This window comes from Agelaius tricolor, unplaced genomic scaffold (genome assembly GCF_023055355.1).
Source record: "Agelaius tricolor isolate 1412-34295 unplaced genomic scaffold, bAgeTri1.0.p SCAF_3, whole genome shotgun sequence".
Lineage (NCBI taxonomy): Eukaryota > Metazoa > Chordata > Aves > Passeriformes > Icteridae > Agelaius > Agelaius tricolor.
In genome coordinates this window covers 20,861,609-20,887,638 of record NW_027269263.1, presented here as the reverse complement: position 1 = coordinate 20,887,638, position 26,030 = coordinate 20,861,609, and the positions used below count along the sequence as shown (strand labels likewise).

The following is a 26,030-nucleotide window of genomic DNA, read 5'->3' as shown; positions in this document are numbered from 1 at the left end:
ATTTTAAGGACACCATATCTACTTTATTAAATGGAAAAATACTTTGGATAACTAGAATTCACTTCCACTGCTTTGGCTGCACTTTAAGGAATCCACCTCATTTATTATGAGCTGTCAATGAGTGCCCTAAGCAACCTGATCTAATGCTGAAGTTAGCCCAGCTTTGAGCACAGGGGGAACCTGTTAACTGTCTGAGGCTCCTTCTGACCTGACTTATTCTACAATTAAATGCAGGGGTTTATATATATGCACACACACGCACAAATATTCATCTGTTCTCCCTTTATACCCACCTATGGAAGAACACAGAATGTTTTCCTAGACATATTCCTGAATATATTTTTGCTGCAATTTTTGTTTGTTTTTTAGATTTAATTGTGGTGATCTCATGCCTACATGCTCATTTTCATGCATCTCAAAAAAATACACAACCTTGGCTTCCATCACTACTGTCTAACTTCATAGTCACAAGCTTCTTTTTGTCCTTCTCCTCATATTGCATATTCCTGTGAACAGGGCACATCCTTTAGACAACTGGCGTCCATCTATCAGTGTCCCTCCCCATTCACCTTTGCTGAGCTGCACCTTTGTTTTGTGACTCACGAGACATGGAATATGAACCATTCTGACAGTTCAGCTTGCACAAAAGACTCCTTCTTAATAAAAACCATATTTATTTGCAGGACAACAAGTCCACAAAATGCCACGGCCACAAAAGGTCTGCAACACCTAAGTAAACAATCCCGAATACACTATGAGAAAAAAGAAAGAAGCTATCAAAGCCATCACAAATGAAGCCTATTTTTGGAATCAGTATCATCTCAGACAGGGAAATTAGCTACTAAATATAATTACTGGCTAATGAAAGTAGTCATAAACAGCTGAAACCACAGACAACTCTATAATGCAGCAAATCAATACACTCAGAAAAATGGAAACAGGAAAATATCAATGACTGGCTCATGCCGGGCCCAAACCTCACCTGGTTTGAGCAGATGTGGGTGTGTGAAGGGGCTGGGCTGCCCCAAATACCGGTTTGGAATCTTCTTCTGCTGGGCAGGCTGGATGGAAAATCTTCGGAGAGCACATGACTTGCAAACTGGAGGAAAAGAAATGCACCATGTCAAGGTAAAAAAAAAAAAAAACAAACCTTTCCAGTTAGGAAACTGCAGAACTGTGGGCTAGTCATCAGACTCATAGCAGCATTCCCTCACTTATATGACATAAATATCCCTCCTTAACTTCTCCATTTGCTGTGCATCACAATAGTTTATGAAACAATGTGCACATAACTCAACTGACAAATATTCATGGAACAGATAGAAATAAACAAATAGATGATAAACCTGACAACCCAGCAACAAAACCCAGGAAGCTCTGTTGGTTTGCACATCCCAATTCATACAAAAGTTGTTCATGAGGCACTCAGCACTCTCCCTCCCTTACTTCCCTCAAACACCACAGGGCTCCATGCACGACACCTGTATATTGTCTCTTCTCAGCTATGTCTTCAAAAAATTTCTCTCACCTGGAACAATTATACAGTTTTTAAGGCTTTTCCAGTGCTGTTTTTTACTAATAATGCTGCAAAGAAGCCATCAAATAAGACAGGTTTACACAGGATTTTCTTTTCCTGTCTGGAGGCTACCCAAGAGTCCCTGTTTGTGTATTGACCTTCCATGGCAGCAGCATTGGCCAAATGGAACAGTTATGAATCCCACTTCCAAACCACACACAGCCAAAGCAGGTGAGTTTTAAAAACAACTACAAGTATGCATTTGTGAGCTGGGAACGGGCACAATAAGACAAAATCTAAAATTAAAAATGAATTATCAGAAACTTTAGAATTCCTAGTCACAGCCTTTTGCAGCTGAAGAAGTGCTTGTGCCTGAATACAAATCATCCAGACCTGTAGGAAGAAGAGGGTAGCCAGAAGGTAAGTTCAATTTGATGTTTTGGAAAATGGTTGCTCTTTATGTTACTATATGCCTACTAGAAAACCAATTTGTGCTGCCATTCTTAGAACAAATACTTTTAACCCTTCACCAGCATAAGCAAGGATAACAGAAGAAAACATCTGCCTTTCAGGTAGCTGAGACTCCGAGGCTCACAGCAAAACATACAGACCGTGGATTTGCTGTGGGAACCAGTATCATTAGCCTCTAATTGAAGATCATTTATGCGTGACAACCAATAGTCATAACACGACGCGTTCACTGTGTGATGCTTGACTGGAGACCCGGGCGGTGAAATGTAACTGCAGTATTTTGTGCAGCCTAGTTTAAATTGGTGTTTCTACTGTTTTTCCCCACACACACAGCAGACAAACAGGACAGCTCGCAACCAGACGGACACAGCGGGCATTAAATAAAGCAACACCTTGAAGGCAGCGAGGAGCTTTCTACCGTTGCTTTATTATTCAAGTTACTGCCTGTTCTTTCCTAGGATTCAGCCCTGACCGGGGCTGCCACTGCGCCGCCAGCCAGAGCCGCTTTCCCGCGACCCGAGAAGCACAAGCGGGGCTGTAAGCTGCGATAACCGGGTGTCGGTACCGGAGCCGCGGGCGGTGCGGGGTGTAGGGGAGGAGGGGTGTCTGACCTGCGGCGCCGCGCCAGCCCCGGGCCGCCAGGACAAGGCCCCGCTGCGGGAGGCACGACATGGCCGGGCCGCACAGCGCATGGCGGGGCCTCCCTGCGCCGCGCGCTGACACCATCACGGCGCGCGGCCCGCCGCCAATGAGCGGCGCCGCGCCGGCCCGGGAGCGCCCGGGGCCGCCTGCCGTGCCCGCGAGGGGGAGCCCGCGGCAACGGCAACAGGGGAGCGGCGCCGCACGGGGCGGAGTGCAACTGCCAGGCCATGGCTGCCGCTTCCAGAACGTTTCCCCCCCACGCCGCGGGGAAATGATCGGCGTGGGCGGGGCCTCGGGAAGGCGTGGGCGGGGTGGGCTGGAAGGTTCCACGGCGCCGCGCAACGTTTGTGGGCGCATTCATGGAGCTTATGGGCGGGATACCGTTTGGCTTGGGCGGGGTCACTGGTGATAGGCGGGACCAGACCAGTTATGGGCGGGACCAGGTCGGTTGTGGGCGGGGCCTCTGGCGGGCGGGGCGGGCTGGAAGGTTCCGCGGCGGGTAGGCGGGGGAACGAACGCGTCTGGGCCGCTGCCGTGCCGCCATGGACTCGCGCAAGCTGAGTGAGCTGCGGGCCTTCGTCCGGCTGTGCAAGCAGAACCCCGGCCTGCTGCACACCCCGGAGCTCGCCTTCCTCCGCGAGTGGGTGGAGAGGTCGGTCCCGGGCCGCGGAAGGAGGCGGCCATGAGGGGCGAGGGGGGAGGGGTGTTGTGGCGCGGGACGCGGTGAGGGGAGGGGGGCGTGTCTCCTGAGCGCGTGCCGGCGCGCGGGCGCGCCGCGTGGCCGGGCCGGGGGCGCGCAGTGCCCCCCTCACGGGTCCGCTCCGGTCCTGTCCGCCCTGCGGCCTTCCCGCCCTCTCCTCCCCTTCCCGCTGGGATTACTCCTGCCGCCTTAAAAAGCCTTAATTCATTTTTTGTTTTGTTTCGTTAACTCTGGCTATTCCCATTGCAAAAAGCCTGCCCCCCGGCCATCTCAGTGGCTGAGCTTTCCAGGCTGGAAAGCCCCAGAGTGATACTTACTGAGCTAATTCTCGCATTACGCAGCAGAGTTGGCTAGCCTGTCTTAAAAAGGAGCCGAGTTTGTGGGGAGCTGAGTGACGTTGGTTTACATCCTGGTACCCAAAAGCACAAAATACCTGGCAGCTATGTAAAAATACCTGTCCGAAACGTGGTTTGCTCTTTGAAGTTTAATGTCTCAAAGGTAGTCGAATTCTCCGCTCCTTGTGAACCATTTAGGTGCCTGCTGTTAGCGCTGCACATATTCTGTGTGAGCGGGGCCTGCCGTAACAGATGCTTCCCAGATAAAAATTCTCTTTGGGTTCCACCCTGAGCGCCCTGAAGCACGAGGCTGGAAGGGTTGGGATTCTTTGCAGCTGGCAGAGAGCCCACAGAACCCCTGTGTTCAGTTACGGTGCCTCTGCTTGGCTTTTATGAGTGCTGCGCTAAAGAACTCTTGGGAAGTGAGGGATATACTTTCAGGTGCACATGTTAAGCAAAGAGAATTTAAAAGATTTTTATCTAGTGACAAGCTGGAATTTGTTTTAGAAAATTTGTGTTAATCTTAAACAGGATTTTTTGTGTATATATATATATATATATATATGTACATATGTATAGAGAAGTAGACACTGGCATTTCACAATACATCCTATAATGAAAATGGCTACAATGAAGTGTTTATTCATGGGGTTTTTTCAGTGGTATTTAAATTTTTTATGCATCTGAATAATACTGTGCTTGTAAAGCCACTGGTATTTAACTGAACTTGGCTTTGCAGTACTGACAGTAGATACACCTCTGCCTAGGAAGGAGATGGATGTCTGTCTCATCCTATTGCAGGTCTTTTATTCCTTTTGCTGTTGCATAAAATACTTCAGTGCCTTACCCTAGGCTTCTTCCAGTGCTTCTGTTGGGTAAATCTGAAGGTGTGGACAGGCTGCTTGAAGAGGGAGAGGAAAGAGGAAAAACACTGACTTCTTTCTTTTTTTGCATAAGAAAGTGTTAGGGAATGGAATGATGACGATCTGACTTTCTCCATGTTAATGGGAAGGGCTTTAATTTCCAGGTTAATTTTTAGAATTTTTATTTGGTGCTTGTCTTATTAATACAGTAATTACATTTAGAGCCATGAAATGTTTTTTACATGTAAAATCTTCACTGAAAGTCTTTATCTCAAAAGATAAAAAATACTCTTTTAAGTTTTCTGAGAGTTTTCATATTTAAGTTAAATATTTACCTAAGTAATACACTTGGATAATGCTAGTGGTACCCAAATTACTTACCATGCACAAGTGTCTGGAATTCTGGTGGGGTTCCCTCTGCCTTTACATAATGGTTTTGTGTGCAGTAGAACTGTTAAGTGCATTATAAGGCCTGATCATTCTTTGGAAACTGCTTCAAACAGCATGGCCTGCCTTCAGGTGGGAATAAACTCGATAATTCTTATATCTCTGTCTGGTTTACCTGTCTTAATCTGAAAGACATAAGTTTGTTTACCTAGGTAGTGTTAAGAGTGATTAGAATAATGACTATATTATACTAAAATCCATCATTAAATTTTTTGACTAAAATTCTGCTAATTGCTTTGATTAATTTTTTTCCTTAAACCTAGTGATTCTAATTTAAATTTTGCTAACTACTCATGAAGCCAGAATGGGATGCTTTATTTCTTATTGGCTGTTAATCTTGCATCAGTAACCTTAAGTCTTACCTGTTTCATTCACTTGTTATTTTCTAACTCTTATTCTGCCTAGCTGTTGTATTTAATTTCTGTATTGATCCTCTTTGCAGAGAAAGCATAGGGTAGTGTGTGAGTGTGTTTGGAAAGTGTTTTGACATTCCTTTTATCAAGCCCATTTTTCATAATTGCATAAAAATACAAATGTTTTACTTGAATTATTATGAAATGAGTCATTAAAGGAAACACATTTCAAAACCCTGCGACTGAACAATAGCAATCTTTAAAAATAAGCCACAGAATCCCTAATTGATGAATAAGGCTTTTTGCCTTTTTTTACTTTTTTGTTCAAATAGGTTTTACCCTTTTGAATTCATGGTAATGCAATTTCTCTCTGAAGATAATTTTGCTGTCAATAATAAAAGTGTTGCAGAAATCACATTTGCTGTTCTTCCAACAAGTCATAAATGTGACACTTTTCATGGCCCTGATGAGTGGAAATGTGCAGTCACTGTTGCAATGGAGTCCTGACAACTCCCAGTTGTTACTGGCATCAGACACTAAACTCTTTGTGTGCCTTGTGTGTGTCTGTGCTTTTTCTACAGCTCAGTACCTGCCTTTCCCTACAAGAGTGTCTTGTGTTTCCATATACTGCTGAGGTTTAATACATTCCAAACTTTGCATATATCCCTGCTGTGTATTCATTCTTTGTTATCAAATACTGGGTTAAGAGATTTTAGAGTAACTTGCTTTTGAGTTATTCTGGGATTATAACTGTAGTTTAAATAGAGATCACCAGGATAGCAAGAATATTTTCACATACTGCGAGTGAAACTGTTTAGCCTTGGCAGTTCATGAAATAGCATATTATGAAACATGCATGTATATTAGTAAACATTTCTCAAACTGAACTAAACTTGGGTACTTTTGGAGGGATATGAAGAAAGCAGAGGAGACTGACTCAGTTGTTTCAATCTTGAGGTGATTTAAGGTTTCGGACTTACAACCAGCTAATACCATGGATGTTAGCTATTAACTCTGTTAAAATGCTTTGTAATTTGTAGTTTTCTTTTTCTATGTAGAAGAAGAGTTCCAAGACTTCACTAGATGGTCCCTGTAGTCCTCTCCTTGGTTTCTAGAGACTAATAGAGTTATGTGTTCTATTGTCAGCCTACATGGGCAAAAATTTAGGAGGAACTTAGGAATTTAGTTAGTCCATGTTTTGTGTTTTCTGCCTGGCTGGGTAATGATTTCTCAGACTGCAGTTGTTTAGTCCTTGCAGTATAACTTTGATTAGTCACTTTAATGTCAACATCCCAGGGACACAGAGATTGTTGTGATAGCTTCAGAACAATGTTTGTCACTTGTTGGGATTTTGTTGGTTGGATGGTTGTCACTTGTTGGGGTTTTGTTGGTTGGATGGTTGGTTGGTTTTGGGGTTTTTTGACAGTTTTTTTGTGTAAATGAGAATCAGTTTTATGCTGTTCGCTTGCCTTTTGCTGCAGGGCCTTGTGCCAGGGCCTGTCAATCTTGTCAACTCCTTCTCCAACTCCTTTTACCCTTTCTCCCCCATTCATCCCTATCTCTGTCCTCTTCTGCCTCATTCTGGTTTTTTTTTCAGCCAGTTTGAGGCCTGACTCTGAGGTGCTCCTGAGAGGAGGGAGGAAAGACGGGAGAATGAACTTCAGTAGCTTGACTTAAGTTATAACTTGTCATCCTTGGGATACAGTTTTGTGTTGCACTAATTCCTGAAAGCAGATAGTCCTACATCCTCCCAATTCCTCCTGCCCAGCCCTGTTTAGTCACCTCCTCCTCTCCCTTCTATCCCATCTAACCAGCTGTGTGGGGCTCCAAGGAGTTGTTGTTGAGTTCATGGAAACATTTTTATTGAAAACCATCAGTAGGTGGAAATGTGGGGCAGGGGATGGCTTGGAATGCTATTCCTTGTGGTGTGCTGTCATAGGTATGATTAGATGTTCTACCTAAGAGCTGGAGAATCCAGCATCTGCTTATTCCTGGCTGCTAATCAAAGTCAATAGCATGTGGAAGTTTATTCTATATTGACAGAATGCTGTCTCCACCAAGATTGCTCCTTAACTGTGGTGAAGGAGAGGCAGGAATATTGCAATGTGTAAGAGAAATTATTTTTTTTCTAGGCAGTAGGGTTTTTTAAATTGCATAGGCATTTTAGGTTGTTCTCTTTAATTATTTGACCTCTGTTAAAAAAAAGTTTCTAATCATAATATCTGGTTTTGATTCAAACATAAGTTACATTTAAAGGAGAAAATCCATTTGGGCCAAGAGGCAGCTTTTCCTTGTGAGAAAGGGTGGGTGGGTGAAGGGTGATGCAAGTGAGTACAAGTCTCAAAGGAGTTGTACAACAGTGTGCATTGCACTACACTGAGAAAAGTGTGGGGGATGTGTACTCTCTTTACTGCTTTGCCAGTGAAATGGATCATCATGTTTTGTGTTACAACAAAAAGCTGAGATTATCAGGATTTGAATCAATAAAATACATGCCACTATTTTGATAATCTTACTGTTTTGTTTTGTCTTTTCTTTGTTTTGCTGAAAAGTATGGGAGGCACAATACCACCTGCTCCAGCCAATGCCTCCACGGAGGAGACAAGTAAGGTGAGATATGAAGAATTTATCACTGAAAAATGATGCTGGCAAAATTACTGAGAAGCAGAAGGGGAAAATTTGCTGTCAGTTTTCAGTCAGGGAGGGTGAATGTGAGAGTTCAGTCTGAAGCCTGCCCATTGTGTGTTTTAGATGACTTGTTACAGATGGCTTCCTAGTTAATTTCAAGTGTTATCATGCTCCATTTCCCTAATCCTGAATGCCTGATGTTCTCTGTAATGCAAATGCTATTCAGAGTCTTGATTTTTTTTATTGTTTGTTTTCTCTTGTCTGTTTAGAAACCATTTCTCTAGTCATTAGTGGATTATATTATAATCTTTTTGTGAGAAGAAGTATTAACAAGCATGATAAGTAATGAAGGGATCAGTAGAACTATCAAATTTTTAAGGCAGTATTGTAGAAGATGTTGGCTTTTGTTGATTCATTTTAAGGGAGAAAATAAATTTGCCTTGTAGATATTTATATCAGGATATTTTCAAGTTTGAAATACTTTTGGAAAAAAGATGTTTTTTAATTTTTTAACGAGACAGCGGGTGCTGGAATTACTGGCCAGTTAGAGCAATATGGAGGGATTGTGTATAAGTACTGAATATAGTCTGTGACAAGAGAAGTATAAAGACAAGCAGCTTGTATCTATGATAATAGACAGGTTGTGCTAAGTTATGGAATTCAGATGAAATTTAGTTAGAAGTCAATAAAACGTTTGAAATTTTTGAAAAAAAAAATCTATGTAGAAGTGGCAATAATCTCAGACCTTGGCAAATGAAAACAATATTTAAACCACTGTCATCAGCTTATTGTTCCCTGCTAAAGGACATTAGCTTAATGGTATTAAATTGAGAGAATTTTTGATCCAGAGAATATGTGAGGGAAGGCAGGAATATTGGAAGGGTTAGTTGGTAATCACTGCAAAACTGGATCTGAATTGGATGTTATTTGGATTATTTGGTTTTGGTTATTGAATTAAAAAATTTGAAGGACCAGCTTTACCAATAATAGAAGCTCATAAGTCCAGATTTGGGCTCTGAAATATTTGCATACATGATAGGTTTAATCTGAGAGGAGGGAAAAGGAGATTCGTACCTTAAAAATAAAATAGTTCAGCTGTACCACAATCTGATTTCTCGAAGACATTGTTATTTATGAGAGTGGAAATAGATCATTGGTCAGAAATAATGTGTGCTTACAAATCTGTGTCTCTCCCAGGGCAAAGCAGAGGAACACCCAGAGGAGCCCGTTAAACCACCTGAACCAGAAAGTGAAGAGAGCGACTTAGGTGGGGAAAATAGTGACTTGATTGCATTTTGCCAATCTGAGAATGATTCTGAAAATCTTGTCTCTGTAGATGGAGCTTAGTCTTGCGTTTTGTTCTTCCCCCAGAAATTGATAATGAGGGAGTGATTGAACCAGACAATGATGACCCTCAAGAAATGGGAGATGAAAATGTGGAGGTAAGTAAATCTTCAATGTAGCAGTAGGAAAGATAGGAGGCTTTGAGTGTAATCAAGGATAGCAGTTGAGGGAGGATGAATACTTTATTATCTGTGTAACCAGCTGTTGTTTTGTCTCATTTTCTTCTAAACAGAAAACTAACTGGCTTAAAATCACATTCTTTTCCTTTTCAAGGTTAGAGTCAATCAAAAAGTTCCATGTGGATGATCAGGTCAGAAAACGCCAAAGAAGTTTATCAAAACACCCATGCAAACTAGATATGTAGAATTCTACCATTATTCAACTTAACTTTCAAGTCTTTTATAGCTAAAAATAATGTTGACTAATGTCTTCAAGCTGAAAACAAAGGTTTTGTGGGGTTTTTTGACCTATGATTTCAATGCAAATTAAAATGAAGGTTCTGGAATTGGACAACTGAAGCATTTTCTCCATTGGTGAAGTCTTAGTGTGGTAATTTTGGCCTGGACTCTACAGCTTTTGGGGTTTGTGTGTATGTTTTTCATTTTATTTTGTTAGGTAACTGAAGAGATGGCGGATCAAGCTAATGAAAAGAAGATGGAAGCAATAAATGCTCTCGGTGAAGGTGATAAATTGTTTTTTAGTACCTATTCAGGGACATTTGTTTTGGTTTTCCTCTTATAAAAAAGAAGCTGAATATCTTGGACCATTATGAATGCTTTTGAGGAGGAGGAAACATACTTCTTGTTCGATACCCAAAATTATCTAGAGCTTGAAAGCTTCTTCAAGTACTGTTTTTCCAATGTAGCCATAGTTTGGGAAAGGTGGAAGGGGGAAGGAGGTACTACAGCATCTTAATTACAAATTGGTCATGATAGTAATTCCCTCCATATTATGTTTATTGTCTCTAGTGGTTTGTCTTAATGCGTGAAAAGGTGTAGAGATGTGACATTCTGTTTGATTGCATTCAAAGTTAAATATACAAATTTAACTGGGAAAATATCTCTTCTCCTCAAGCATTAATTTCGGAGTTTGTACTTCTGTAACATAGCAAGATGGAGAAAGTGATTTTTCTTTGTTGCTAATCTTCTATCTAAGAAGTGTTTAGGCACGTAACACTGTGTAAGGCAGGTTTGGGAATTCAGATGTTATTTCATTACATAATCATTGAAACTTCACTGATACTTGTATTTAGGGGACCTTCAGAAGGCTGTTGACTTATTCACAGAAGCTATCAAGCTGAATCCTTGTTTGGCCATCTTGTATGCCAAGAGGGCAAGGTGAGTCATAACTAGTGATTTTATGTCTCTGCCTGTTCTGTTATTCTCCTTAAGGAGCCTAAGTATAAGGCAACTTTGAGGATCTGTGTAAACTTCAACCACAGGAGGGAAAGGAAAGTGTTCATTTCATGCAGTTTCTCTTCTATTTGACTCACCAGATTTGCTGTAGCAGCCATATAAAGAATCTTGGTAAGAGAGTAAATAACAGAATAGTGTTCCAAAATGCATTGTAGTAACATTAAGGACACTTTGCAGGAGGCACCCTGGCAGTCATGCTTGCACTGCCTGAGTTGGAACTGAAGCACCTTTGCAGCTACATCCCCCACACTCCCAGTCAGATCAGGTTTCCTTACTGTCTTGACCCTGGGTTTCCCAGCAGACTCTCAGACATCTGGATTCTTAAAATAATTTAATCGTGGTGCAATAACAAATTAACAGCTCGAGCTGGTGCCTCTGAGGAGGGATTCCATACAAAGAAAGCCCTGGGCTTTTATACCTTCACAGTCTGTGCTTGTGAAAGTCTGAGGTCATGGGCTCCTGCTGTGTCTGAGTGTCCAGTCACCTGGCTGGGCCACAGGTCCCTGTGCAAAGGTTGCCTGGGGCTCTCACCACCTGGAGTCCAATCTTCAGCTGACACTGCAGCTGCACATGGAGTATTCCTGCACTGAAAGTATTCCTCAACAATAGTGCTTTTGGTATGTTGAGGTAGAATAATGCTGGGTTACAAACACTTCTAAAATCTGAAGTGTGTTGTAGGATTAAGATGATGATTGAAATGACACTGTTTAGATTCGAACTTAGATAAGAATCCTGTGAATTCTCTCCCTGTTGTACCTGCTAAATGAATTAGTTAGTAGAACAGGTTCTGTTCAACAGTCATATGTTTGAACAGGATGCATGTGTATCTCAGCCCATTCTTCACCGGCCTTACTGCTGCTTACATCTACCAGACTGCAGATAATGTTTTGGGAACTTTCTAAATTCATAATGAACAAATATCTTTATCTTCCTGATTCTTCAGGAAGGCTTGACAAGTATGGGTGGCAGAAGGAGATTTTTTTTTCTGTTCTTACACAAAGGACCACTAATCATGGATGATATGATAATTTAGTGGATCTTTCCCATAGCAATTTTATTCAAAGAGAACGTAAACTTTCATAAGATTAATTAGTGTTCTTTGTAATACAAAATACTGTTCCATTGTAATACATCTTGACTGGTACTTGCCTTGCTTTTTTTCCCTTTCCATATCAAAGTTTTTGCATGCAACACCACTTGTGTACCTTAATACACTGTTGCTGTTGCCATCATAATAGTATGTTTAAAATATCTTTCAGTGTCCTGTCTTCTCAGGACTGGGTGTAGCAATGAAGACTAAGAATGTTAGGAGAAGTTTAAAAGTTCCCTCTATTTAGTCTGTTGTAGAAAGAAATTAAGATGTTGTAAAACTTGCCATGCTGATCAAGTGCTAGGAGTAATCCATAGCTTTGGTTGTGAGGGGTTTGTGTGTTTGAGAGACATGGGGCTTTGTGGAGCCAGCACCATTGGAATGGCTCTCATTGATGAGGTGTAGCTTTGGGACACTTCCCTGACACCCTGTCCCCTGTTTGTTCCTAGAAGACAATGTGTGACTTTGTGCTTGCTTTATAAGAAGCCTTAATAATGAGTTACTTACAGGAATTGTTGACAAACTGTTTTTAAATACATGTAAAAGGAAGATGTAGAGTTAGATGTAGATGTAGAAGTTCTGGCATGGAATATGTTGAATAGTGAATATTTCTGTCAATTCAGGAATGTTTTTTAGTGTTTCCTTAAGAGATTTTTAATTTTAATTACTTGAACCTCCTAAAGTACCACTCTACTAGTTAGTCTGAGATGCTTGTGTGGTGTAAAATTTTCAATTTTTACATTTAACTGATAAGGGAATGGGGCTTCTTGCTGAGTTTGTGTTTGTTTTGCTGCTTTTGATTTTGATGACTCATGTCCTACCTCCTTTTCCTCATGACTTTAGCTGTTGATCCTTGTAGCCTGTGTAACTCCTTATGCTTTCTTTGTCTTACTGTGTTAAGGACTGTGCAATATGGTGTGCAGAATATTGTTTTGTTCAAATTGCTAGTTGCCATTGGCCATAGACCCCAGCCACCATGGGACTGTCCTTTGCATTTCTGTATCCTCTCATCTGCACTGAAGTTATTCTTGCTGGCAAGGCTTGAATCTGAACAATGAATGCTTTCAGTTCTTGCTCATGACTCACCTACAATGCTGGGAGGGTGAGACTAAATTTTAGTGACTTTGTTATCTATGTTACTATGAAATCTTTTTGAACTCAGCTCTTCAAATGCATTATCTCACTAGCTTGCCTGTTAGTCATCCAAAATTATTTCCAGCTTAAGTTAGTAACTTGGTATTTCAATATGTATGATAAATGTTCTTGTTCCCACAGTGTTTTTGTGAAACTACAGAAGCCAAATGCTGCCATTAGAGATTGTGACAGAGCCATCAAGATTAATCCTGACTCGGCACAGACCTATAAATGGAGGGGGAAAGCACACAGGTAATGAGCTGCACCTGTACTTGATATTATCTTTACTTGGGGGGAATAGTTTTGTTCACACATTCTCTCCTTCTCTGTGCCTCTGAACTGTTTGTCTTGTACCTGAGACCTGTTAGCTGTGAGCCAAGAAACCATTGTGTTGAGTATGTGGCTTAGAGAATAGAAAGGATGGTGATATATTGATGGCAATTTATGAGTAGTTCTCCTGGTGCTGTTTCCCCTCCACTCACCCTTCCGCTCTCATCTTCTAATGGCTTCCTGCTTTTCTGAATAACATTTTGTAATTATTTGGTAAAGATAGTGAGATCTAGGACTGCTTGTTTTATTTGTTTGGAGGTCTTTTGTTTTCACTTAGTTTGTTGGGTTTTTTTACTGACCCATAATTCTTGGACATTTCTCTGCTGTCCTTTTCCCTTAGACCCTGGAGCTCTTTTACATAGTAAATTGAAGTGCCTGGTTATTAGGGAACCATTTGTTGCAAACAGTGTAATTATTTAAAATGGTGTTAGGAATCCCACCAACTATAGTTCAACTTTTTTTTTTTTTAATAACAATAAATCAAGAAATAAGGTGACAATTCTTATGGCTTATATAAAAGTGGAAGAAGTAAATGCTAATATAACTTGAAAAAAACCATCTTGGACAGTGTTTAGAGACTAGTTTGTTAACTGTATCTGCAGTTTTAATTTACAGTGGGAAGACAGAATAGTTTGAATTAATACCTCTGTCTGTGAGCAAAAATGCTTTCACCATTTAGTAATACCACCATTTGCTTAAATTTTTAATTGTCAAGAGTATGTATAAATTAATAATAAAGAAGTGTGCACAGAGGCTTACATGACTGCTTTAATTAAGATGTGGTGCATCCACTCACAAGGTTTGAGTGCTGAGTAAGGGGGTCCACTTAAGCCTGGTGGTAGTAGTGCTTCACGTGTTTAGCTAGGGTACCCTTCTCCCTGTTAGGTCATTCTTTATAGCAGACAATGACATAATCTCATGGAGAGTTTTTTACTTACTGTTACTTCAAGCAGAAGTTACCATAAGGATATGAAGCAAACAAGTGTCCTCTAACAGTATTGTAGTGTGCAGCTTAGAGGAGTCTCCATGGTTCTTAAACTCCTTGTAGCTCTAGGTAAAATTTCTGACTGATGCATGGTTAAATGTTTTGAAGAGCTGCAAGTGTTCAGTTTTCCCTTCTGACTGTTGGTGTCTTCTGAATTCCAGACTTCTTGGTCACTGGGAGGAGGCTGCTCATGATCTTGCATTAGCTTGTAAACTGGATTATGATGAAGATGCAAGTGCCATGCTGAAGGAGGTGCAGCCAAGGGTAGGTGGGGAGGAATGTTGGAGGTCTTTCCTGGATTTGTCTGAGTGACACAGCTGCCTTCATATTCTTCAACAGGCATTGTGTGGAAGAAATGTGTTTGTATGTGTTCCAGCACTTCAGACTGAGTTTATAAATACTTCTGTCTTTAGTAACAGCTGTTTATGGCTGTGTGTAGAGAAATTTAATGTGTGGGGCTGGACATGTGACAGAAATATGAAATATGTTCATTTTTCAATTTTTAAAAGAAGAATCTGAAGCAGTTGAAGTTTCCCAGGTATTTTAGAATCTAGACTAAAAACCTTCTGAAAAGCAGAGATAGCTGATAATTGATTTTTTCCCCAAGATATTTCTGAGTTGATCAAAGCTTTGACCTTAAGCACGCTTTCCAAAGGAAGCATTTTGCTGTGGTTTGTACTTTCATTAGCCAGCCCCATGAGGGCAGCCTCAGTTCTGCACAACTCGTTTTCAGCTGTTCTCCCCTGGCTGACCCCAGCAATCTTCTAAGGAGAAACTTCTGTAACACTATTGATAGCAGGCTTTCTTTTTCATGTTTTTGCTGTTCCTTTGAAGTGATTGACACACTACAGATGGCAGCTGTTGCATTGTATTGGATTTACATAGGGAGTCTGGGGGAAGGTGGAGCCTGCAGGGCTGGCCTCCTGTAAGGAGAGACCTGGAGCCAGTTCCAGCTGGTGCCAAAGTCCAGCGAGTCAGTGATGCCAGTGGTGCTTCTGTGAAAAGATATTTAAGAAAGGGTTAAAAAATACAGTGTAACAGCTGTGAGAGGGAGGGCTGTAAAGAAGAAAAACATGAGAGAAGCAAGCCCTCTAGAGACACCAAGATCAGTGAAGAAGGAAGTGGGAGGAGGTGTGCTAGGCATGGAAGCAAGAGATGTCCCTGCAGCCAATGGAGAAGGTTGAGCAGGTTGTCCGTCTTGAGCCCATGGAGATCCACATGGGGCAGATCCACCCTGCAGCCCATGGAGGATCCCATGAGAGAGGAATTGGATCTGCCTTGAGGAAAGCTGCAGCTCATGGAGAGTTCCCTGGGGAGCAGGCTCTTGGCAGAAGCTGCAGCCTGTGGAGAGAAGCCTACACAGAAGCTGGTTTTGTGGGAGGAGCTGCAGCTCAGGGGGGACCCATGGTGGATCAGTCTGTTGTTTAAGCAATGTACCTTGTGGGTACACTGGAGCAGTTTGTGAAGAGCTGTATGCTGTGGGGCAGGAAAAATGTATGAAAAGGGAGGAGTGGCAGAAATACAGTATTATGAACTGATAGTGGCCCCCATCCCTCTGTGCTCTTCAGGGTGGAAGAGAGCGGAATGAAGCAGTAAAGCTGAGCTTTGGAAAGAAGGTTGCTTTAGTTTTGTCCTTGCTTCTCATCATCCTGCTCCATTTTTAATGGGCAATAAATTAAATGAATCCTCCCCAGGCTGAGTCTGTTTTGCCTGTGATGGTAGTGGGTGAGGGATCTTGTCTTCATCTCAAGCCAAGAGCTTCTCCATCTTATTTTTCTCTTCCTGTCCTGTTGAGGAGGGGGGAGTGAGAGAGCGGCTTAGTGAGCATCTGGCAGCCAGCCAAGCTTAAACCCCCACATGCATAAACATTCCTGTGTCTAAGAACTTCAGCTTTTCTACCATGTCTTTGCTGTCTCCAGCAAAATGACAATGGAAACCATTTTACAACCTGTTAGCCTTCTCTTTTGGAGACTATTGATCTGTGGTTAATTTAATTAGGTCTTAGGTCTCAACTGGTTTTCATAAGAAGTAATATAAGAAGTAATACTTAATGCTTGGCTGAGGGGGAGCCTTTTCTTTCCCAGTTAATCTGCCTGAGCACAGAAACAGCAGGGTGAATACATGTGATACATTGATGTGTAGTTGCTAACTGCATGGGAATTTGTATATGTAGCTCTCGGAGAAACATAGGCTCTTTCCATGAGTGATTTTCAAAATGATGTGTTCATCTAATTTATTCTCTTCAAGCTTCCCTAGAATTTTTTACTTTGTAGTACTTTCAGCTAAATTTTAAGTCAAATTCTAAAAACGTTTAGTTCCTTTTGAGAAATACTTAGAAATAACAAAAATCTAAAAATTGGAAACTATTTATGCTTCAGTAAAAAGAAAACAACACTTAACTTTCTCTTAATGAGCCATTAAATATCAGTTATGTCAGGATCTGATAGCAGGTACTGCATTCACTCCCTATCATTCCTGCTGCCTCTCTGGTGTTTCTGAGGGTTCCCAGGACAAGGTGAGAGATGAGAATTTGATTCCATGTTCTCAGAAGACTGATTAATTATTTTATGATATTATATTGTATTAATGCTGTACTAAAATTATACTAAAATAAAGGATACATCAGATGGCTTAGCAAGAATGATAATGAAAGCTTGTGACTGACTCAGAGAGTCTGACACAGCTGGATGTTACTGGCCATTAAGAAAAAACAATTCACATGGAACCAATCAAATATTCACCTGTTGGTAAACAATGGCCAGACCACATTCCAAAGCAGCAAACACAGGAGCAGCAATCAGATAATTATTGTTTTCATTCCTCTGTGAGGCTTCTCAGCCCCCCAGGAGAAAATTCTGGGCAAAGAGGATTTTTCAGAAAATATCATGGTGATACTGCCTCCAGTGTGCTTTCTCTGGCAGATGCACTTCGGGAATAATGTATAGAAGGAGTATATCCTAACTAAAATAAGTTGTATCAAATTTCTTCTATTTTAAAAGCAATTTTTTCCTTTAAAGAATAAGAGTATTTCTCTAAAAGAATACAAGAGTATCCATTTTCTAAGCAGTACCTTTGTTCTTGCAAACAGATTTTGCTGTGCGTTTTTCAGTTACAGGAATGTTACCGAGTAACCATCATTCACTATTTCTGAAATCATGAAACAGTTTTACAATTATTTATAAGGATACCTTCTGTTTTAGGAAACCAGTGCTGCCATTAATTCTGTTGTTATTAAGAGCCCTGAGTGAGGAGCCTTGGGAAGTTCATTTTGAATTCTTTCACTGGGACTATAGATTTAATACATTTGGGGAAAAAGTTAGTAAAAGGAAGCAAACTTCCTCCCCACCAGCCCTTTCTTGGGTTGGTTGAGGAATTATTTGGTCTGTACATGCTGTAGAGGCATCTGAAACAGTGATAACACTATCTAGAATGTGTGTATGTGCAGTGGGAATTATACTTCCTATTGTGCCTTTTTCCAAGACAGTCAGTGGTTTTAGCCCCAGAGAAATCAATATTTCAGGATAAAAACATAAAGGGATATGAGATAATAACATATTCAAGTTCTAACAATAATGCAAGTCCCAAAACTGCTACAAAAAAAAAAAAGGTAGAGTGCATGTTCTGGTGAATCCAGTCGGGGTTGAGTAGACATTGAATGACTGACTGCCATGGGAAGGAAGTAGCAAATGGCTCCTAAAACAAAGAGGCTTTTAGGATGTGAAATCAGATCTTAGTTTTAAGAACTGGTAGGATGGGTTGGTTATGCTTCCATGGGTTGGTTATGCTTCCATGTGTTTTGTACTGAAATACATGGTGTGAGATGCTAGAAATGCATAGGAACTCCTGGTATTCCATTGTTACAGGCTCAGAAAATTGCAGAACATCGACGGAAGTATGAGCGGAAGCGTGAAGAAAAGGAAATCAAGGAAAGAATGGAAAGAGTGAAGAAGGCACGGGAGGAGCATGAGAAAGCACAAAGGGTGAATATTCAGGCTTTAATATTTCTTAATAATTTGGACAGTGTTAATTCTGGTTACAATTAATTACAGAGGAAAGAAAATCTTTAAATGCAAGTTTTAAATTTTGGAGAGTTGGTTTCTGTCTTAGTTACTTAACCAGTAATGAAGTCTGGAGAAGAAGGCATTTGAGTTCATCTGCTTTTATTGCTTGTGACAAAAGCAGTCTCTGGAATCTCTACTAGTCCTGTATTTCAAGAAGTCCGTTATTGTGTGACTATTCCAGAATAAGTTTCACTTAAAGTACTTAGGTGTCCCAAAGTGGGAGGTTTTAAATTCAGAATAATACTTTGCTTCTCTTCCTCAATTCCTGGTACAGCTTGCTTGCCTCTTTTTTTTTTTTTTTTGTGCTTTAATAATATATTTTAATATGTGGGGGGTGGGAGTTCAAAATTAAGAACAGACAGAGCAATTTCTTTTCAGTGGCTTTGAAGATAGTAGAGTGCTTTGTTTCTTGTGATGGCAGATCTGCCTGAAACAGTCTCAGCTGTTTTTTTTCTCCTAAACCCAGTTGAGCAGTAGAAAACAGGCTGCACTTCCATTGTTTTGTGTGGAATGATGTGCTTTCATCTGCAGGAGGAAGAAGCAAGACGACAGGCAGGAGGAGCTCAGTTTGGTGGCTTCCCAGGTGGCTTCCCAGGTATTTTATTTTTAAGCACAAATACTTGAGGTAGAGGTGGCTGTTGTTTCCATATGGAGTATTATAACTGCAGTTTTTATAGCATTTGTTCTCAAGACAGAAAAATCCTATGTGAAGTTTAGAACTCGTATAGAAATAACTCTTGGATCGCTAGTGGTAAGAGGGATGGGATTTTTTCTCTTGAAGAGGATTGATGCTGTGTAGCAAGTAGAGGGAAGACAGAAATCAATAATTGAATAACAGAATGAAAGGATTTAGGTCTGGGAAAACAAAAGAAGCAGAATTTGCTTGATAATGTGTTTAAAAATGAGTATAAAAATGTTTTCTAAATTACTCAGGGTGCCTTGAATCCGTTTAAGAGCAATAGTTTTAAAGTTGAAAATTTGGGTTGAACATGAGGGAAATCTCTGCTGATTGCAAGCTCTTGTTAACAGAATAGTTTTTTTTAGGGAGGTAGTGCTGATTACCTTATAGAAAAGTTATCCTTAACAACTTCACAAAAATCAGGCTTTCCATGTTATACAATGAACTGGGGAGAAACAGAAGTAGTGATACTCTTGAAGATTGAGATGTAGTTAAGAGCTGAGATAGGCTGTGTGTGTGCTCCAACTGGATCAGCAGCCAGATAGCGACCAGATATGTGTCATGTTCAGCACAGCTGGGGAAGAAGCTGCAGAATAAGGATTCCATAAGAGAACCTCAAGCATTTTGCTTCAGGGATGTTTTTCTTGGGGTTTTGTTGGAGTTTTTTCCCATTGGTGGCACAATTTTTCAAAACCCAAAGTTCCTGCCTAGTGTGGAATGTGCCTGGGACATATTAGTGAGCTGCTTCTGCCCTGAATTGTTCACCCCAGGCATTCAAACTCCTTATCTTCCTGAGCTTGAGACCTACCTCATTTTAGTTAACCAGGAAAAGAACTGTACTCAGTACAAGCCTCTTATTCAATTGGTTTAAAAACATGGATGAAATGAGATGTCTGTCTTAACAGAAAGAGAAGGTGAAGAGCCTGCTTTCCATTGAGTGGGCCAGCTGCAGCCATATGGAAGACACGGCTTTAGAGATGTGGCAAGGAGTAGGTCTTGGTCTCAGTGAGCATAATTACAGTATGGCTGAGTTGAACATTTTTCTTGTGTTGGATTTTCAGGTGGCTTTCCTGGGGCTGCAGGCATGCCAGGAATGGCAGGTATGCCAGGTCTCAATGAGATCCTCAGTGATCCAGAAGTTCTTGCAGCCATGCAGGTGAGTATTTGTTAAAGTCAGAGCTACACCTTCTGAATGAGCCTAAGGGGAGGAAGGAAGTTGTGACCTTTTGGATGGCAATGGGGGGTGCTTGCTTATTTCTGTTGTAAAAGTCTTTCTTCATGTGTGTGACACCAGACTGTATGGGTTAAATGTTAGCTGTTTTACAAACTAATGGAAGCTTAATTAAAGATGACACACAAACCCTGCCCCCCATCTATGATAGGCAAAACTGTGTGTTCTATACAGAAAGTCTCTCAAATGGTCCTTTTCCACACATTATAATTCACTTGCTCATTTTTTGAATGCACACACTTTATAGCAGGATAATTATGCACAAACAAAAAAATTGATAATATTTTTCTTACACAATGTATTATAATAATATTGTGATGAGAATTGCCTTTCTCTTAGGAGATTAAATATTTGAGGTTTTACCAGAGACAAAGTAGTATCAGAATAGTTCTTCATCTGGCATTTTCTGAAATCATATTCAGAAAGCTTACTTCTCTGGTAGGCTTGATTAATTGCTCAATGTCATAACTACTTCTACTCAAGAGAAGTATTTCAACAGATTAAAGGGAACGTGTCTGACAACACCATTTTAAGGGCAGGTGGGCTAGAAAAAGTCAGAGCTGAGTGTGTAGTTCAATTTGCATTCTAATATGATCAAGTACAAAACTGTCTTGTTTCTTTTCTCTGGGTTGCTGTGAGTAGAGTTACATATTGTCCTCAGCTCATTGAAATAAAGGCATCACAAAGGAATCTTATTCAGTATGCCCCGGAATCAGAAAAAATCATCACTTTCCATGCAAAAGTTAATGGGTTTGTTCCCTTAATGGTTGCTGATGTTGGAAAACACACCTTTACTTAGGCTGCCACAGTCAGCAGTGTTGGCTTGCATGCAAACCAAGCAGAAAGGGCCCTTGATTGTAGCTGTCTTCCTTACCTGGCTACTTCCTGCTGCAGCACTGCAGTTTGTGATGAGAGGTTGCTGAAAACAGTGTTGAGGTGCAGCTAAATATTAAGTGCTTGTCATGTGCCTTTAAGAAGACTCCATTGCATGCTGATTACATATGCCCCAGCATAGGGTAGGACTCTTGAAAAAATGTGTGTTGACAGTGTCTTCTGGTAATGCAGGCAGGCTTTAGCATGTACAGCTATCTAGATATGATTTATTAGAACTTGATCTCTGTCTACACTGCCACCTTTTCCTAAAATGTCCAACTCTGCTTTCTGGTCTTTTCTGAATTGGCCCTGTAAGCTCTAGTTTGAAAAAACAGTAGTTTCTACTGCTCGGCATCTGCCCAGTGCAGCTGTGGAATATGTTGATGGATAATGTAAGCTGGCAGCTATTATGTCAGTTATCTGAGGTAACAAAACAGTCTGAACATAACTGAATCGCACAAGTCACTCCAAAATTGCTTTGTAACTGTAGAGGCTTTTCATAGTGAGGAGTCAGTGCCAATATGGGAGTATTTTAAGAGTAAAGGCCACTACCTCAGTCTCTTTAGACTTGCTGTGATTTCATCATTTTGGAGACTATTCTCCATGAGTTAACACTGAAATGTACCTGAATCTTGTTGCAGTTCAGTAAACCTGACAACTGTGGATGCCTGAAGACAAGCCGGATTAAACTGATTTTACTGTTAACTTCATCTTGTCATCCATAGAAGCAACCAAAGAATCAGATATGGCTGCCTGTGGACATGTTTAGGGGAGTTATTGCTTGTCATTGGCATAAATCTTGCCTGGGCAGGGTGTTGGCCTAGATGATCTCCAGAGGTCCCTTCCAACCCTAACAATTCTCTGATTTTGTGATCTCTGCAAACCACTATAAAAACTTCTTTCTTGAGGAAGATTTCTGGTTCCATTACATGGAGATTTATTTCTTCAGGTTTTTTTTTTTTTTTCTCAAAGCAGCAAAACTTCTCTTGCATTTCTTTTCACAGCTTCTTAATGGTAGCAAGTTGTGACTTTTTGCGGTGACTTCTAATGCATGCTTTTTTAGCTCATTTGCCCCTAAGCTTTCTAGTCTCCAGAAGAATTGACTGTAATTTTAGTGTTTTATTTTACTGTTTTGTCTATCTGGTAGGTTGTCTAGTACTTAATGTCTTGCATATGCAACTGCTTTCTCTAGACACATGACATGTGCATTTTGGAGTCAAATAGAAGTTTTTTCTATAAGAAGTTATGTGTAAGATGAACCTATGGATTCCTTATTTGACATGTAGCCATATGTTAGACACAGACTTCCAACAAAATGTGTTAAGTTGGAAAAAAAATAATACTCTTTCTTGGAAGTATTATTTTTCCTTCTGCAACTAAAGACCAGAACAGTAGAAAACTGAATGTCTCCCTAGTACCATTAATAGAATGGCTACCATTCCACCTTATGCACTAAACATTTCCCTCCAGAAATGCTGATATCCTCAGTCTTACACTTTATTTTGATAATATTGCTCATCACTGTCAAACCTTGGATGTTATAAGCACTCTCTAAGGTGGAGAGCTTCCAGGGAGTCACAAAAGTACAGAATCACTTACTTGCTGTGAATTTATAGGAAAGTGAAACACATAGCATAAAACTGGATATTTAACATTCATTTAGGAGTGCTTTGACACAAATTAGTGACTAAGATTACTTTGCTTTTTGTTCCAGATTCATATAGAAATGAAACCACAGACTTAACAACATGACAATCTTTATAATCACATGCCCTATTTTGAAATCAATTCAAGAAGTCTGAGGTTGTGAAAGTCTGCCTTTTTTTTTTTGCATGGGAATCCTGTAAAGTGGAGAGAATGTATCTAATCTCTCTTTTCTGAAATTCAGCATTCTGTTTTCCATATACTTTGCAGATTATCTTTTGTGAAGGAGACAACACATTTGTAAATCCTCCCAAAAGACTGGACTCTTGGTTCCCAACATGTATAAAATATGACTGAGGTGTGTGGGTGCTTTCAGTAGAGTCCACACCTACCAAATGCAGTTTAGGATCAGACTTGTTGAACAGCTTTGGACTGAGTCTGATGCTAGAATAGATACAGGATGAGGTTATTGTAGCACAGACAGCTCTGAGCACACTGGTAATGTGGTGATGATTTCCAAAGGACATGCCTGCTGTAGCAGTGGGTTGGAAGTCTAGGAAACAGTGTCTCTTTTGGTGAAAACACTTAAATGTCCTAGAAAGGACAGCAGATGAAATTACAGCTAACATCTGTGAATTGTATTGAACATAATAAACTGCTTACGCTTTGGTTGAATTAAAGAAAATTGGAAATTTTTGTAGATACTGCTTATAATGGGAACGTTTTTCCAGGCTGAGATGTAAAATTGTTACATACAGAGTCATTATGTTCAAAACATACACAGGTAAAACAAGTAAAACCAGTTCAAGTTCGGTGGAGGCCCAAGGTATACTAGAAGTATGGGAAAAAAGTATTAATACCTTTTACCTCTCATACTAAATAGAGAAGATGGAGCTTTTTTTTGGGCACTGACTTTATTCAACAATGTGGATGTATTTATCAACTGCAACAGAGTGTGTGATGAGAGACAACAAGGTTCTTTTCCAAGTGTGAATTCTCAGTGGAGGTGAGGAATGACTGAGAATTAGATGGATTTTAAAAGCCAAACATTGCCACATTGTCTGCTCACAACCCAACAGTTTCAGGCTTTTGCTGCTAGAATGAAAAAATGAGAAAAGGATGAGAATCAGCTGTTGCTCAGAGCAGAGTTATCCTATCATGCATGCTACACACATCAAACTCCTACCTCCTTCAAAATGCATTTGAAAGATGCCTGAACAGAAATAATACAGTAGGTAGGTGTGGCTGTGTTTGATAGTTCTGGGAAAACAGAAGTCTTATCTGATCCCCCTTGTCATACACTGAACTGTTGGTGTAACAAGTTCAGTAATGACTCTGGTGTTTAGGGACACAGTTTTGACAGCCTGCACTGTATTATTGGGTTGTCTTCAGAGAATTCTTGCCAGAAGTCTAATGTAGTCTTGTCCTGTAAAAGCTGAGCAAGACTAGATTCATGTGGAACTACATAATCACTTTTGAAGAGTTGTTTTACAAATGTCCTAATTTTTCTTCCTTTTTTTCTTCTTTTTGTCCTGCAGGATCCAGAAGTTATGGTTGCATTCCAAGATGTTGCCCAGAATCCAGCAAATATGTCCAAGTACCAGAGCAATCCCAAGGTCATGAATCTCATCAGTAAATTGTCTGCCAAATTTGGCAGTAAACCATAAAATCCCTGGTTCTTAAAAATCATACCTGAATGGCAAGGATTGGATTTGGCTAACCAGTGTTGCAATAAAATAAACCATTTTACCTCTGATCTTCTTAAGAAGAGAAATGGGGTGTTCTAAGGAGAACTGCTCTCTAGCCCCAGGTATTGACTTTATTCAATTACTGGTTTCTAGAACTCAGATTATATTCAGATGACCTAGTTTCCAACCATCCCTTCTTGTCCAACAGTTGCAACCTTTCATTGTAAGTGTTACAGACAGTTTTCTCTGAATTATCGTTCTTAAAACAAATTGTAGTATTCCAGGAGTATAAGATAAAAACATGCTATTTTCTTTTTTTTTTTATTGCTCTCACTGAGCAAAGGGGAAAGAACTTGAATGACTGAAGTCTGTCTTAATCCCTTTAGGACAGAAAAATAGCAAAGGTGGGACAAGTCTGAAGAATTAACTGGATAAAGGAATTGTCCACAAATACAACTTTTTTTTTTTAATGGGTGATAGACTTTTTAAAGCTATTATCAGTATAATCAGACTAGCTAGTTACACACTGGAACTTCTGGCAGTACTGCAAATACTATATCATTTTGATCACCACAACTGTGCAGCAAAGGTACAATTCTACCATTTGCACAACCTGGCATGAAGTACATATTGCTGAGGCCACAGATGTTTTGTTACTTGTTCGGTTCTTGTCCAGCACCTTTAGGTAACATTTTATTTATCAGTCTGGGTATGGGAGAGCAGCTTCCTCCTGTCTGTGCTTGTACTCTTGTCCTTTCTCAGTTGGCAGGCCCTCTGCTGGCTGCACTCACCCTTCCTTGGGGCCATGCTTACCAGGTTGCATCTATTTGGAAACTTTAGGGAAGGAATCTTGTTCCCATCACTACCTCTGTCCCACTGAATGCAAGCCATCCAGAACATGTACATGCAGAGTTACACATTGGTGAAGGGGAGAGCACCCAACAAAATTGCAGCTCTGGGTTCTGAGTCGTTTTGGGTTCTTACATGCTCACTGATTAAAATTTCTTGGTCCAAGTCCTGCTGTCTCTGTAGAGGTGATGACTTGTTCTTCACCACATTCTGTGGTCTTCCATCTTTTCTTGTAGCCTCTTGTTTAAAAAAAAAAAAAAATCTGTTGTTGTGGTTTCATACCCCCATGGTTTTGAGGCTTGTGATACAGAGGAAAAGGTGAAGTAATTGGAACAGACAGAACATTCTTTGAACACGTGCATTTATCAGCACGGGTATCTTTGATGCAGTGTCTGTCCTGATGGTGTTCAGTGGATTTGGCTACCAATAAGACAGTTGTTGCTTCTGTTTGTCTTGGCTAAAACATCTTTATGTGGAAAAAATGACCATAGTTACCTGTTCACCCCTTGAATTTCAAGGTTTGTGTTACTCTTTTGTAATTCTGTATCTTGAGCCATAACTGATGTTACCATTTTTAATCAAATCTGGTTTGATGTAGGAACTCTACAGCAGTTGCAAAAAAGTAAATCCCCAAATGCTTTTTCTCCTACTAATGACCCTGCACAATGAAATGTGAATCTTTTTGCTTAAGAAATACAGTTCTGAATACTTCTCTTAGCCTTTAAAAATAAAGTATGGTTTTGAAAAACACA

The 26,030-nt window shown here is 40.4% G+C and overlaps 2 protein-coding genes across 4 annotated transcripts in view; one reads left to right on the top strand and one right to left on the bottom strand.

Moving 5' to 3' along the window:
• The window catches only part of XPNPEP3 (X-prolyl aminopeptidase 3), a 17,173-nt gene extending 14,172 nt beyond the window's left edge, over nt 1-3,001 (bottom strand). For both annotated transcript variants that reach the window (XM_071422975.1, XM_071422976.1), the window contains exons 1-2: nt 2,599-3,001; nt 983-1,099 (exon numbers count right to left, since the gene is read on the bottom strand). In XM_071422975.1, coding sequence (XP_071279076.1) covers nt 983-1,099; nt 2,599-2,986 — 505 coding nt within the window. In that variant the 5' untranslated portion in view covers nt 2,987-3,001. The remainder of the gene's footprint in view (nt 1-982; nt 1,100-2,598) is intronic.
• Nucleotides 1,690-26,030, top strand: ST13 (ST13 Hsp70 interacting protein). 2 transcript variants are annotated; one of them, XM_071422977.1, is made up of 13 exons: nt 1,690-1,747; nt 2,446-2,524; nt 7,880-7,937; nt 9,153-9,222; nt 9,327-9,397; nt 9,915-9,981; nt 10,552-10,636; nt 13,080-13,190; nt 14,415-14,517; nt 18,117-18,233; nt 18,846-18,909; nt 20,055-20,149; nt 24,280-26,030. In XM_071422977.1, the coding sequence occupies exons 1-13, from the start codon at nt 1,711-1,713 to the stop codon at nt 24,406-24,408; spliced, it is 1,086 nt and encodes a 361-aa protein (XP_071279078.1). In that variant the 5' UTR covers nt 1,690-1,710; the 3' UTR covers nt 24,409-26,030. The 2 variants fall into 2 exon arrangements, with proteins under 2 accessions (XP_071279078.1, XP_071279079.1); XM_071422978.1 differs by lacking the exons at nt 1,690-1,747; nt 2,446-2,524 and adding an exon at nt 3,099-3,281.